General features: G+C 34.6%; 1 protein-coding gene across 4 annotated transcripts in view; it reads right to left on the bottom strand.

The window, feature by feature from the left end:
- The window catches only part of LOC113399525 (uncharacterized protein), a 463,929-nt gene that overhangs the window by 164,578 nt on the left and 285,596 nt on the right, over positions 1-13,755 (bottom strand). Inside the window, exon 1 of one of the 4 annotated variants that reach the window (XM_026638668.2) lies at positions 3,371-3,708. The exons of the other annotated variants lie outside the window; for them this stretch is intronic. Coding sequence (XP_026494453.2) covers positions 3,371-3,628 — 258 coding nt within the window. The 5' untranslated portion in view covers positions 3,629-3,708. Of the gene's footprint in view, positions 1-3,370; positions 3,709-13,755 lie in introns of those variants that run through there. 4 annotated transcript variants of the gene reach the window in all.

The following is a 13,755-nucleotide window of genomic DNA, read 5'->3' as shown; positions in this document are numbered from 1 at the left end:
CCCCATAAAATCTAAGTGGACTTGAGTCCAGGGTTTCGTAGCATATGGCCACGGCTGAGGAGCCTGCTTTGGAGGAGCATCCGCATTGGCAGCGCACACCGCACTCGCGCGACACACGTGCTTCACCGCCTCGTCAATGCCCGGCCACCATACATAGCTTCTAGCGATAGCTTTGGACTTAACGATACCCATGTGAGGTTCATGTATTATATTTAAAACCTTATCTTGACAAGCCGCGGGTATTACTACCCTATGTCCCCACATAATACACCCCAATTCTTCATATAATTCCCCCTTTCTATTAAAATATGGTCTCATTGTACTTATCTCGCAATCACTGGGCCACGAGTCTCGAATATAGCTTAAAATTCTACCTAAAATCGGATCTTTTTTTGTTTTCCGATTTATATCGTGGTAATTGAGCAATAATGCCTCTTGCGCAATATGAAAAAAGTTTGTTCCGGAATTTTATTATTTATTTTTGAAATACTTTTTACCGGCAAACGAGACAACCCATCGGCATTATTTTGGTCGGTTTTTATATATTCGATGTTGTAAGTGTAAGCAGATAATATAACCGCCCATCGTTGCATACGAGTCGCTGCCATGGTAGGTATACCTGCATAAGGCCCGAAGATGGATACGAGGGGCTTGTGATCAGTACGTAACGTAAAATGACGACCATATAAGTATTGATGAAATTTTTTTAAACAAAAAAATAATAGCAAGCGCCTCGCGATGTATTTGCGAAAAATTTTTTTCTGCCTCGTTAAGCGTACGCGAAATATATGCAACCGGCCGCTCGCCGCGGGGCAATGGCTGAGTCCGGACGCCGCCAACACCGCGCGCGCTCGCGTCGCCACGTGATTATTAATGGCTTGTTAGGATTATAATGACTAAGAACTTCGGTACTGGTCAATAGTTCCTTTACTTTAGTAAAAGTCTTTTCGCATTCCTCAGACCAATTCCATACAACATCTTTCCTTAAAAGATTATACAATGGCACTAAAATTAAACTAAAATTTTTAATGAATTTCGTAATGAAATTAAGTAAACCTAAATAAGAACGTAATTCTGAAAAATTCTGTGGTCTTTGCATTTTCAATATACCGTCAATCTTAGTAGGATCGGCTTTAATTACATCTTTAGACACAATATATCCTAGATAACTAACTTCATCTACTAAGTAGCCGCATTTCTTTCTTTTTAATTTCAGACCGTTTTCCTGATGTCTTTTAAATACGGTTTCCAAAGCTTCTATATGTTCCCTCCAAGTCTTTCCTCCAATAATAATATCATCTAGAAACGTCTGCACATTAGGAATACCCTGAAGTAAATTACACATTATACGCTGGAAAATGCCTGGACTTGATGGTAAGCCGTACACCAATCTCTTATATTTAAATAAACCAAGATGAGTGTTAATAACCGTATAAATATTTGAATTGTCGAGAACTATTTGATTATATGCTTGGGAAAGATCTATTTTACTAAAAAATTGTGATCCATTTTGGCCTACGAGTACGTCTTCTATTCTAGGTAAAGGATATCGATCGACCAATAAATCGGGGTTCAATGTAGATTTGTAATCAGCACAAATCCTAAGCGAACCATCGGACTTATTAACAGGTACTAACGGCGAGTCCCATTCAGAACAGTCCACCGGCTCGATGACGCCGGCACTGAGCATCGCGTCGAGCTCGGCATCCACGCGCCCGCGCAGCGCATACGGCAAAGGTCGCGCTCGGTGGAACACGGGCACCGCCCCGTCTCGCACTCGCAATGTCGCCTTGCCTTTTGAATTCGTGCTACATTTTTCTATAGGTCTATGTGACAGATACTTATCATATGTATTTTTACTAATACATGAAATAGCCGTACCCGTATCTATTTCCATCTTCAAAGTACGGCCGTCAATATTAATCATTAAACTTACCGCCTTATAACTACCCAAGTTTAAATGATGAACGTCTTCCTCGTCCTCGGAATTCTCTGAATTATCATAATTGTCACCGTAGTGAACTTGGGCGTTACGGTGCTCCCGTAGTCGTGCCCCCTTTGACACCTGGCGTACGCATACCCGACGAAGGTGCCCCGTTTGATTACAAGCGCTGCACACAAAGTTCCGATAACGACACTTACTATATTCGTGATTTCGCGCACCACAACCTTTACAGTTCAAATAATTATGAACTTCCCCGGTCGCTATCGCCGGCTTGCTCCCCCGACTCGGCGTCCGCTCACCCGGCCGCAAGCACGACTCACCGCTACCGCATGCACCGCTCTAGCCGCCGCTTCTCCGCTCGCTTCTTCCGCGGCACCCGGTTCCACCGCAGCCGCATCTCTCTCCGCCGCCTCTAATGCGATCGCCATCTTCACCGCAGTATTAAATGGGAGATCATCCGCCTCGGCGAATAAACGTTGCCTGATTATATCGCTTTTTAACCCACAAACAAACTGATCCCGCAGGTTATCATTCAGGTTATCTCCAAATTTGCAGTTTCTAGACATTTTTTTGAGTTCTGCCACGTAAATTGCAATGCTTTCCGCCATGTTTTGTCTTCTTTGTCTAAAACGATACCTTTCCGCTAGCACAGAGGGTGCCGGTTGCAAATGTTGACGCATTAACTCCACCGTTTCTTCAAAACTTATATCTACGGGATATTTCGGACTCGCGAGATTAACTAGCAATTCGTATGCCTGGTCCCGCATAGACGCAATGAATATAGGTAATTTCATTTCGTTATCCATCTTGTTAACCTTGAAGTACATTTCCAGTCTATCTACATACGAAGAGCACGCACCGGTATTCATATCGAACTCATTTAATTTTCTGATCGACATTTTATTTTTATTCGGTTTAAACACGCACTTAAATTAAGTTTATCGCTCGTCGCCACTATTGTGTATTGCTAATTTCGAGGTGAAGAGTAAAACACAGCGTCTCGTGAAAACATTTAATCAGAACTGACGGTTCATTGACATCTGTCATAAAATAAACATATCCTACAGAAACAACTAAAAGTAAAACTTATAAAATATTTGTTGTTGTATTATGTTAATAGTTGAGTTTTTTACTAAAAATTTATAAAACGTGCCTTAATAAATAAAATATACATAATGCATATAAAGCGGTATTTCAAAAGCATAGTAAAAATTTATAATATAATTGAAACTTAGGACGAAATGCTAGTATTCTCAAAAGTCTCTAAGAAATATAACCCAGGTCGTATAAATAATTCGTAAATGTGGATGTTAGATATTACAAAAATCCTGAATTTCAAAATATTACGTCTAAATTGGCTTAACTTTGTTTTATCCCAGTGCTTGCGCTATTCGTACTCTATTAGTAATATTGTAGTGAACCTACCTCTGGGTTTATCGTTGGAGGCATCACGATTTTCTTCTGAGGCGGAGATCGCAACACCACGTTTTCATCTCTTATAATGATCTGTGGTTCCATAGCCAGCAATTTTTTCTTGCACTCTTGCATTTGCAAGCACTCCTTGTCCTTTTTAGATAGAACCGATTCGGATGACGCATGTTTTGACGTATTTTTACTCGACAACTTTAAACTGTCTATCGAGGCTGTCATTTTTCCACTTTCCTTACCGTTCGATGACGCCATGATTGATTTAAACTTTGGTGTCTCACAGGGTTCAGAATTAAGTCATGTTTTTTTACTTAATTATATTAATGACTTTGTCTTTTTAAATGTTATTTTTATTTTATATAGCAAACAATATTTTTACTTGAATTAGTCACCTTAGAAAAATTAGTCACCGTTCTATTGTAATAATTCATAAATATTCCTTTTTTTAACTATAATTTTAGCTAAAACTGCTTATTTTATAGTCTGTGTTTACAATAATAGAGGTGAAACTAATTTCAATACAGATCTTAACTGAACATTGTTTCTCGGCACGAACTTAATTATTCAATAAATCAACAATATCGACACGAAGGATTCCTCGTGATCGCTAACAAAAGTTCAATTTATGGGGGAAATTATTATTGCTATCAGATTCCACGTGGTTTACGATAACATTTATTGAGGTATAACAGAATCCAATTTTTATTTTATAGTACGATATACATAATGTTTTGAATAAACATATTTTGTTATAACTGTACTACAATTTGCACTGATATAATCTGTTATAATGTTTCAATGATTGCAAATTCCAACTTATTAAATGATTTTACTTATTAAAATATCTTGAGTGTTGAAATTGTATCCAAAAACAAATGGTCAAGATTTACCATTTTCATGTGCACGTTTAGTGTAACTCTCGACTGTTGATGCGAGCATTAAAATAGATATTTGCTTTAGTTTGAGTTTAGTTATTTTATATCTATCGTATATCTTTTACCTGTCATGTTGAATGTAAACAATTTTTACACTATCCATCAATGAATATTCAGTGGCCTTGAAGATATTAAAACATTATAAACAGAAGCGAATATTTGTTAACCTTCTGAGAACATAACATTATTTAATTTGTTATGAATAAAATTTAAAGAAAATCATCTTAAGCAGCTGTGATGATAGTGAAAGGGAAGATGGTTTATTAAAACATTAACGACCGTTTTATTCCACTTATTGTGACAAAGTTGTGATATTTAAATTCTGCATTTTGAAATATTAATGCATTCATTTTATCAGTAAGAAGTTTTTTTTTATATATTTTTTGAATAACCAAAGTAATATACGCCAACGAATATCAATCGCTCACCAAAATTCTCGAATTCAATAAACTAAACAACAATAGAACGGCGACCGACTCTTAGCATTTGTTTTTTAATTCATACAAAAGAATATTAACAAAGCACTCGAATACACTAAATTACATGTTTATCAAATCTTTCCACGTAACGACATTTTTATTATTCTATTTTTGAAATGTTTCCATATGGCGTGTATATACGTAAATTATAAACTTAACATGGACACGGGTGACCGGGTCGGCGGTCGGCGACAGACTGACGGCGTGTTCAACCCCGGGAGACGCCCTGGGGTGGTAAAATCCTGAATTATTATTACTATATACGAAAAGAACAAGCGAATTATTCGTTTTCGTTGTGGTCGGACGATATTATTGTTTGTTGGAGTTCTGTTCTCTATAGACTTTAGGGATTTTATGACAAATCAAAGAAGGCTTCGTAACTTATGTATTAGGTACGAATGTTTACTATCACTTTATAGTTGTTTGATTACAAATATATTCTTAAAATTTTTAAAAATAAAACTCGTTTTCTATTGTCATTTAAATTTCTATCATGTTATAACGATTCCGATCTTCATACTTAGATGTTATCGTTAAAACATCACCGAAGATACATTTAATACGATTAATGTTCTGTGTAATTGTATTAATTTATAAATTCTGTCAAACGTCACAATCATTATTTCCTTGTCTAACGCTATTCATTTCCTTCACTCATGCATTAAAAGTTATAACAAAAATCATTTCAGAGATATTATTTTTTAAAGACATGTATGTTAACATTTCTTGTAGTATTGACATTTTACTCTATAGTAGGCGATACAAAACAATGTTTAAGATTTAATTTAAGCAGAGTAAACGCCTGTAAATGTTCCATTACTAGGATGCTGCTCCAATGCGCGTTGGTGTATACACATGTGGAAAAATTTCATTGAAATTAGACACATCTAGGTTTCCTCACGATGTTTTCCTTCACCACCGAGCACGACAAATTCAACGGTGATTGTCTGAGTTCGAACCCACAATCGTCGTTTAGATGCACGCGTTCTAATCAGTGGGCTATCTCATTTCATTTTATTAGCAGATACAGACTATGTCAATATTGATAAAGAAAGACAATATATAAAAAAGGACCTAAAATAAAACAAATAAAACACGAATCATAATGATTTAATGTTTCAAATATCGAATGAATACGACATATAAATAATAATTGCCCCATTTTGTTGAAATAATTTTAAATAATGTAGACAGAGTAAAATTTAATATGAAGACTAAAGATTTCAAAAGAGCGAGGTCATTTTAAAATAGTGCGCAGAATTTAATAAAATAAACCCTTTTCCAAATTAAAATATAAGTAATTGTAGCATTAAATACACTGATAAAATAGTTGTCTTATTAAAACTTAAGAAAATTTTAATATCTTCTATTTTCAAATTTGAATTTCAAATTTTAAATATCTAAATAAGTTTTGACACGGGTTTTTCTCCGACTAATCTACTTAAAATAGTTTTAAAATAGGTATTATATTAAATATATATAGAGATTAAGCTTGTAATATACTTAAAAACAAAAAACAAAGTTTGATACCCACGGAGAAATAAGTCAAAATAATTGAATTTCAGATTTTTGTGAAGCGTTCTAATCAATCGTCAATTTTATTTGATAATTAAATTAAATTTTCAATAAATACGAGTATCTTTAACGACTAAAGTAATCTCTGTGGAGATGGACGGTAAATAATTAAATGATAATAATCTTTGAAGAGATGGACACTTTCTTAAAAGTGATTAAGAATTTATTTCTTGTTGGTATTGCTTTGTGCAAGCATCATCAGATATTTTACCGTCAAGCAATATTAATCAGTATTGCTGTGTTCCGGTTTGAACGGTATGTGAGTCAGTGTAACTACAGGCACAAGGGACACGACGTCTTAGTTCCCATATTACATACGAATAGGGTTAATATTTCTTACAATCATCAAGTGGCAAATGTCTGCCTGCCTACCTATATCGGACAAAACATTTTTTTTTATATATATTTAATTTTTTTTATTTACAATTATATTATAAGTGAGTTATCAATCAATGTTTCTTGCAATGCTTATTCATTGGTAGAGATGATTAAAAAAATAAAAGATCACACTATTTATTCATTGAGTGATAAATTTAATTTTGCACATAAAAGTATTGATATCATTAGGATGATTACATACAATTATATGTTATGAATGGCAATATAAAATATCGATGGCCGTCAATTCATCTCATATCGTATTGAAATGTATGAATAGGCTTTGAGACGTGGAGGCTTTCCTCATTCAGAACTTTTCCTCCAACAGACGATAACTATAGATTTTCTTTGAATGGACTTTGAAATTGGCTTTTTAATAAGATTTTATAAATATTTATTTGATTTGTTAATTGGTTTGATTTTAGCAATTCTATATTTAAATATATTTGTATTTTCTCTATATTTACTAAAATATATTTATTTTTTTACCTCGAGCACCTTTTCAATTTCCGGGATTAAAATACGCTCTGTATTATGTCAACTCAGAGTCTTTTATTCGAACGTCTCCTTCGTATTAACGTTCCCCTGGTATCGTATTAGCCCGTTAGAGATTAAGTTCTATTTTTAAAATTCGGTAAGACATTTTGTTGGTTAATCTTTACTTCTTAGCATAAAACTTTTAATAGTGTTAACTAAGCGAATTTATTATATATTTCTGATGTAATTTTTATATACTCTTAAAACGTTAAATTGTTGAGTGAGAAGTTCTGAAAGTTTTTGCCTAGAAGGCAGAAAGACAGATATGGATAATTTTGTGATAAGTTAGTATGGCCACTTATCGATATTAGTAAGTACTGTAAAATTTATGAACCATTCCTCAAGTCGTCAGTGTACTGTGAACCGAAGGACCTGTGATCATATATTCCTTGTGCTTATTACATAATGTTGGAATTCATTACCCCCAGTGTATATTACTTACTATGTATATTACTGTATTCTGATTTAAAGGGGTATTGAAGCAATGTTGCAGATGTATATATGTCGGAGGGAAACCACGTACTTAAGAAAAACACGTGTCCGGAAATTATTATTTTGATTATTTTATTAATTGATATCTGTTTGATTATTAAATTAATAAAATTTAGTGAATTCTAAGATGTTAAATTAGTCTGAAATATTTTAGGGTCCATAAATAGGTATTATATTGAGTGAATCGTTCTCCCACCCAATTTTGTTACAAAAGGCCGAGCGCACGCCGGTACCGACAGGCTATGCGGGCCTGCGTGGATATCTCAGTTGTTGGAACCGACTGGCTTGTTCGAGCCGTGGAAGCGATCGGACCTTCTCAAGTTGGAATAAATCAACGTCAGCAATGCTGACGTCATGCTTTTTTTTAAAAAAACAAGCTGGGTCAAGCTTCTCAGTCATATATATTCATATAAATATATATTTTAAGTAGTTCTTCCTCGTTGGTCTAATGGTAAGACCACAGATCCGGAGGTCCTGGATTCAAACTGCAGGTCAGACTGATAAAAGATACTGGATTTTTCTGTCAAAAAATCTTACTAACAGCCTAGAGTCTAGAATTAGAAGTGGGTACAATCCCGTTTCTCGGAAAGCACGTCAAGCTGATCCTGCAGCTGAATTCTTTCCAGATGGATAGTACCGTGCTATCTGATTATAAAAGAGGAATAAATGTGGTCACTAGTGCACTATATTATATCCTGAGTAGTTGTGACTAGAAGTGAGTAGTAGGCTGGTTTTCCTTGAGATCGGATCCGTGACCTAAATCGCTCAGGATGACATCATTATTATCATATTTGAGTCCTGTAGTTGGCAAAGCATTAACGGTTTAAAGAGTGTGCTATAATTCTCACCGTGCCTGTGGGGTTTTTGCTTAAAAATAGTAGCAATGCCCCAAATTAAATAAGGAATTATAAATATTCCTATTTAAACCCCCTTTTAAACTTATCACTTGTGTTAGGATTAGGGATAACACTAGACCAAGGGGTCAGGATCAATCCTACGACATTTTATATCACTAAGTGACTCGTAAATCATTGTGATATTGACGCTTAAAAGAAAAAGGTATGGATGAAGAGCACTTGCCATTACCTGGCTTGCCGCAAGTTAGTGTTCATAAAAATAGATTTTCACTAATACTAACTTAAATTATTATTTAAAATAACTTGCCATCTAGCTTGCTGCAAGTTAGTTCGCGCCATATGCGCCACCTGATGGTAAGTGGTCACCATCACCCGTAGACAATGGCGCTGTAAGAAATATTAACCATTCCTTACATCGCCAATGCGCCACCAACCTTGGGAACCAAGATGTTATGGCCCTGGTGCCTGTTTACACTGGCTCGCTCATCATTCAAACCGGATCACAATAATATGGAATACTGCAGATTATCTGATGAGTGGGTACCTACGCAGATGGGCATGCACAAAGCCCCCAACCACCAGGAAATATAACTTAAAGTTGTTTATTAAAATACTATTATTCCTTTCATATCAATTATGCGAAATCTAAATGCTGCAGATATAGTCGGAAGCGATTCAATGAAAGGGCAATTCGTAACCGTCCCGAATGTTGTAATTTCATTGAAATGCTTTCCGAGATGCCGTGAACCGTAATCGAACGCGTTTAGAGGGTCCGGTGTTATATAATACGAATTTGCATTTTTTTTTTATATTATTCTTCGTAAAATTTACATGAAAGCAAATTAAAGTAACGAAGTCTGAGGTATCGCTGAATTTTCTTGTAATGAATTTGTGTTTATAATTAAATAAACCGGCGTACGTCGGATGAAATCTGCTGCACATCTTTTTGATGCAGTCTTGAGGAATATATTCAAAATCTTTCTTCTCAAAAGTAAGAGGCCCTAACAGTGCTGATTGATTTACACTAGGTGCAACCGGGCTTATCAAGGCTGCAATTTTTAGTATTTTTTTATCTAGTTTGAAAGGTGAGTGAGGCAGTGTTGCTACAGGGACGAGAGAAATAACATCTTAGCTCCCAAGGTTGGTGGCACATTGCCAATGTAAGAAATGGTTAATATTTCTTACAGTGCCTATGCCTTTAGGCTATGGTGACCACTTACCATCAGATAGCTTATTTGCTTATTATACCTATATTAAAAATAAAAAAATCTTGTTTAGTATATTAATTTGATTGATTATTTATCATAAAAAAGAGTAATATAACTAAATTTATATGGAAACAATATAGTTTGAATAGATTTTTATAGTCTCGTCGATCTAGTCGAAGTTATTAAAGAAACTGTCATTTTTGAGGATCAAACTTTGCATGTATTTTCTCTCCACCGGTACGAGAAACTACAGAACTTTAGAAATTTGGTTTTCGGTTGTTTACAACGAATAGTTGACTATTATACAACATTATAAACTTAATTAAAGTATTACAATTAATAGGTAAACTCCATATAACGTACAGACACATACATATATAGAAAAACAAAGGAATTATTATTTAAATTGTTAATTCCAACAAAACATTTTATATATTTTTTATTATTATATAGCGACCCGTCCTGGGTTCACATTTCACAATTAATAATGAAAATAATATGATATGAAAATAAAAATTAAACTCTAAATCACTGATGAATAATATATTTAAAGATTTTCGAAACACCATCGGCATATTCACAAATTATTAAGAAAAAGTAGGAAATAAATTCATGTACGGTGTGATACAACACTACAGGCGTTTACGTTATACATTTTAAATAACAAAAATACATTAATATATCTTTAAAATAAAAACAAAAATGTGAAAGAACAAAAAATAATAATAAATTATTCCAAATTAAAAAAAATTGAAATATAACAAAAAAAAAATATATCTTGACACTAATTGAGCAAAGAGTCTATTTTTTTCTTAAAACTATGGCTGTTATGACTGTATATACCAATGTCTTGAGAGGCGATATCATTGTAACTACTCATATATCGGGTCATAGGCGAAAACTTCCCTACATTTGTACGGAATCTAGGAATAATAAATAAATAAATATTGGACAACATCATATACATTACTCTGATCCCAATGTAAGTAGCTAAAGCACTTGTGTTATGGCAAATCAAAAGTAAGGACGGTACCACAAACACCCGGACCCAAGACAACATAGAAAATTATTGAACTTTTTCTACATCAACTCGGCCGGGAATCGAACCCGGGACCTCGGAGTGGCGTACCCATGAAAACCGGTGTACACACTACTCGACCACGGAGGTCGTCATAGCGAAGGTGTTTTGAATTGGGTGACGCGGAATAATGTAGATTTGATCAGAAAACAAATGTTTGAATTGGATTGAACTTTCCCTATTTATCGTACTTATAATATATATATATATGTACATAAATAAGTCAGTGTGGGTCGGTGTGTCTTCCAAGACGACTAGCTCGAAGTCAAAGCAAACGAGCAGGAGGCTCACCTGATGGAAAGTGACTACCACCGCCCATGGACATCTGCAACACCGGGGGCTTGCAGGTGCGTTGCCGGCCTTTAAGGCCAGCTGATATTCAGTTATAATATAAAATATAAAACGCCAAAATGTATTAAAGTTGAATGTAAAAAAAGACATGGGCAACCGTGAGTCCGTTAATGCTGTAAACATATAAAAAACCAAATACATTTTTGTATTGTTAGTAAAGTACAACATAGTATTCTATTAAACTGATATTTACAACTGTATGTCCAATTTGATTTGTTCGTGGTTCGGAATCCTGGAGCCGGTACTCATGTCCCGTAGTTGTCGCATGTCAGGACGAGTTAGTTCTCCCCATCGATCTTTCTCAGGCAGATTAATTAGACGTGTTACGTAAGCGACCGACATACATACAATACCAATTTATAGTAACAGTTTTGATTGTAAATTGAATGCCTGTGTGAGGTTTATTTCAGATGCAAATTCAAGAAATTGTTCTGTTAAATTGATTATTATTATATCTTGTCCGTATGTGAAATACGAATCTACATTCTAACTGGGAGTATAAAATTTATTAGAGAAGTTCTAGAAATTTCTAGAGGTTTAAATTTATTATTATTAAACTATACATATAATAAAATTGGAGTGTCTGTTTGTAATATTAAAATAACCACTTTTTACTAAATGCATATGTATGTATACAAGGTACATATGCCAAAGTAACATTTTTTATAATATTTGTCGGTATGTCTGTCTGAATGTTTGTTTCGGCTAATCTCTGGAACGGCTGGACTGATTTCGACTTTCAGTGGATGCAATAAGGAGTAACTTAGGCTACTTTCATTGTAGAATTATATAAAAAATTATAATAATAAAGTCACGCTGCAATGTCCAAATACAGTTCAGTACAGCGCGCAGCCCTCGCACCGCACGTCGGGTTCCTCCCAACAACGACTTAATATCACATAAGCTACCTAATACAGAATTAATAAGAACCGGCAAGAAACTCAGTAGTTACTTTTAATATAAAATATATTGATTTATTTGTTAAATATATTAATTTTCTTTAAAATAAAACTAAATACTGTCCTTTTATGTGGTAGGTAGGAGGACGGGCAAATTAATTAGACGGTGAACTCCCGTACATATACATTAGAGCTGTAAGAAAAAAAAACATTTCTTTCTTCGTCTATGCGCCACCAACCTTGGGAGCTATGATGTTATATCCCTTGTGCCTGCAGTTACACTGGCTCACCTAAACTGGAACACGACAGCAGGACATATTGCTCTTTGGCGGTAGAGTATTTGATGAATTAGTGGTACCTACCCAGACGAGCCTGCAGAAAGTTCTACCACCAAGGCTTCTAAATTATTATTCAGTTAATACAAAACGAGATAAAGATTCTGTTATGTTCACTAGAAAAGCATATTATAGCGTTTACAAAGGAAGACTGATTTAAAATATCGGTTCAATGCACAGAAATTTGAGCATAAACGATGATATTAATAAGGAGGGGTCCTTAAGAAAATCAGATTTAATTGATATTATTAATGACGATTCAAAGGTGCTTGCAAGCGCTTTTTATATATAGTTTGTATTTAATTTTTAAGGTTCCGTACCTCAAAAGGAAAATACGGAACCCATATAGGATCACTTTGTTATATAATTGTAAGTATATTTTATGTACCCGTTTGTATTTTAATCAGCCTTTTAGGTGATTTTAAATGAGAGACCTATCGGTATATATGCTATGAGAACGAATTTTTCATATTACATATAATATATCTGTGCATTTAAGTAAATTGTTTGATCGCAGTGTTTATGTGCGTTTTTTGTACACTTAAAAAAGTTTCCTCTTGCATATCCCGAGATTGTCTGGTAGAGAATGCATTTAGTATCAAGCTCGTCTTTTGTTAAATAAACATTTGTTTTGTTTTTGCAATAAGACTGTAATGCTCGTACTTAAAGATAAGTGTTTTTTTTTAATAATAATCTTAGGCGGACGGAACCATATGATGGTAAATATAAGTCACCACAGCCCAAAGACATTATATAAATAAATATAAATATTGGACAACATCACATACAATACTCTGATCCCAATGTAAGTAGCTGAAGCACTTGTGTTATGGAAAATCAGAAGTAACGGCGGTACCACAAACACCCAGACCCATGACAACATAGAAAACTAATAAACTTTTTCTACATCGACTCGGCCGGGAATCGAACCCGGGACCTCGTAGTAGAAGACACACACAGAAATATACATGTAATGTGAAAGAGTTACGTTAAGTACGTGTATACTCACGATATTTCCCTAAATGCAGAACACCATGTATATAATTACAAAGCATGTGTTTTATTTGTGGTTTTTGTTAAGACACCATTAAAGAAATAAACAAAGTTCTAAAAAATAACTCGGTACATTTTATTAATGGTTGAAGATTTCGTAACTTCGTCTCGGTAATTAGTCCCCATTCAATTCCACCACCACCACCTAGATGTCCGAAAATCCACAACAGCGCGATTTTTAAGACACTTTCTGCCTCGCACAACC

This window comes from Vanessa tameamea, chromosome 25, assembly GCF_037043105.1.
Source record: "Vanessa tameamea isolate UH-Manoa-2023 chromosome 25, ilVanTame1 primary haplotype, whole genome shotgun sequence".
NCBI lineage: Eukaryota > Metazoa > Arthropoda > Insecta > Lepidoptera > Nymphalidae > Vanessa > Vanessa tameamea.
Note: the sequence above shows the minus strand (reverse complement) of the source record. Positions and strands in the feature narration are given on the sequence as shown.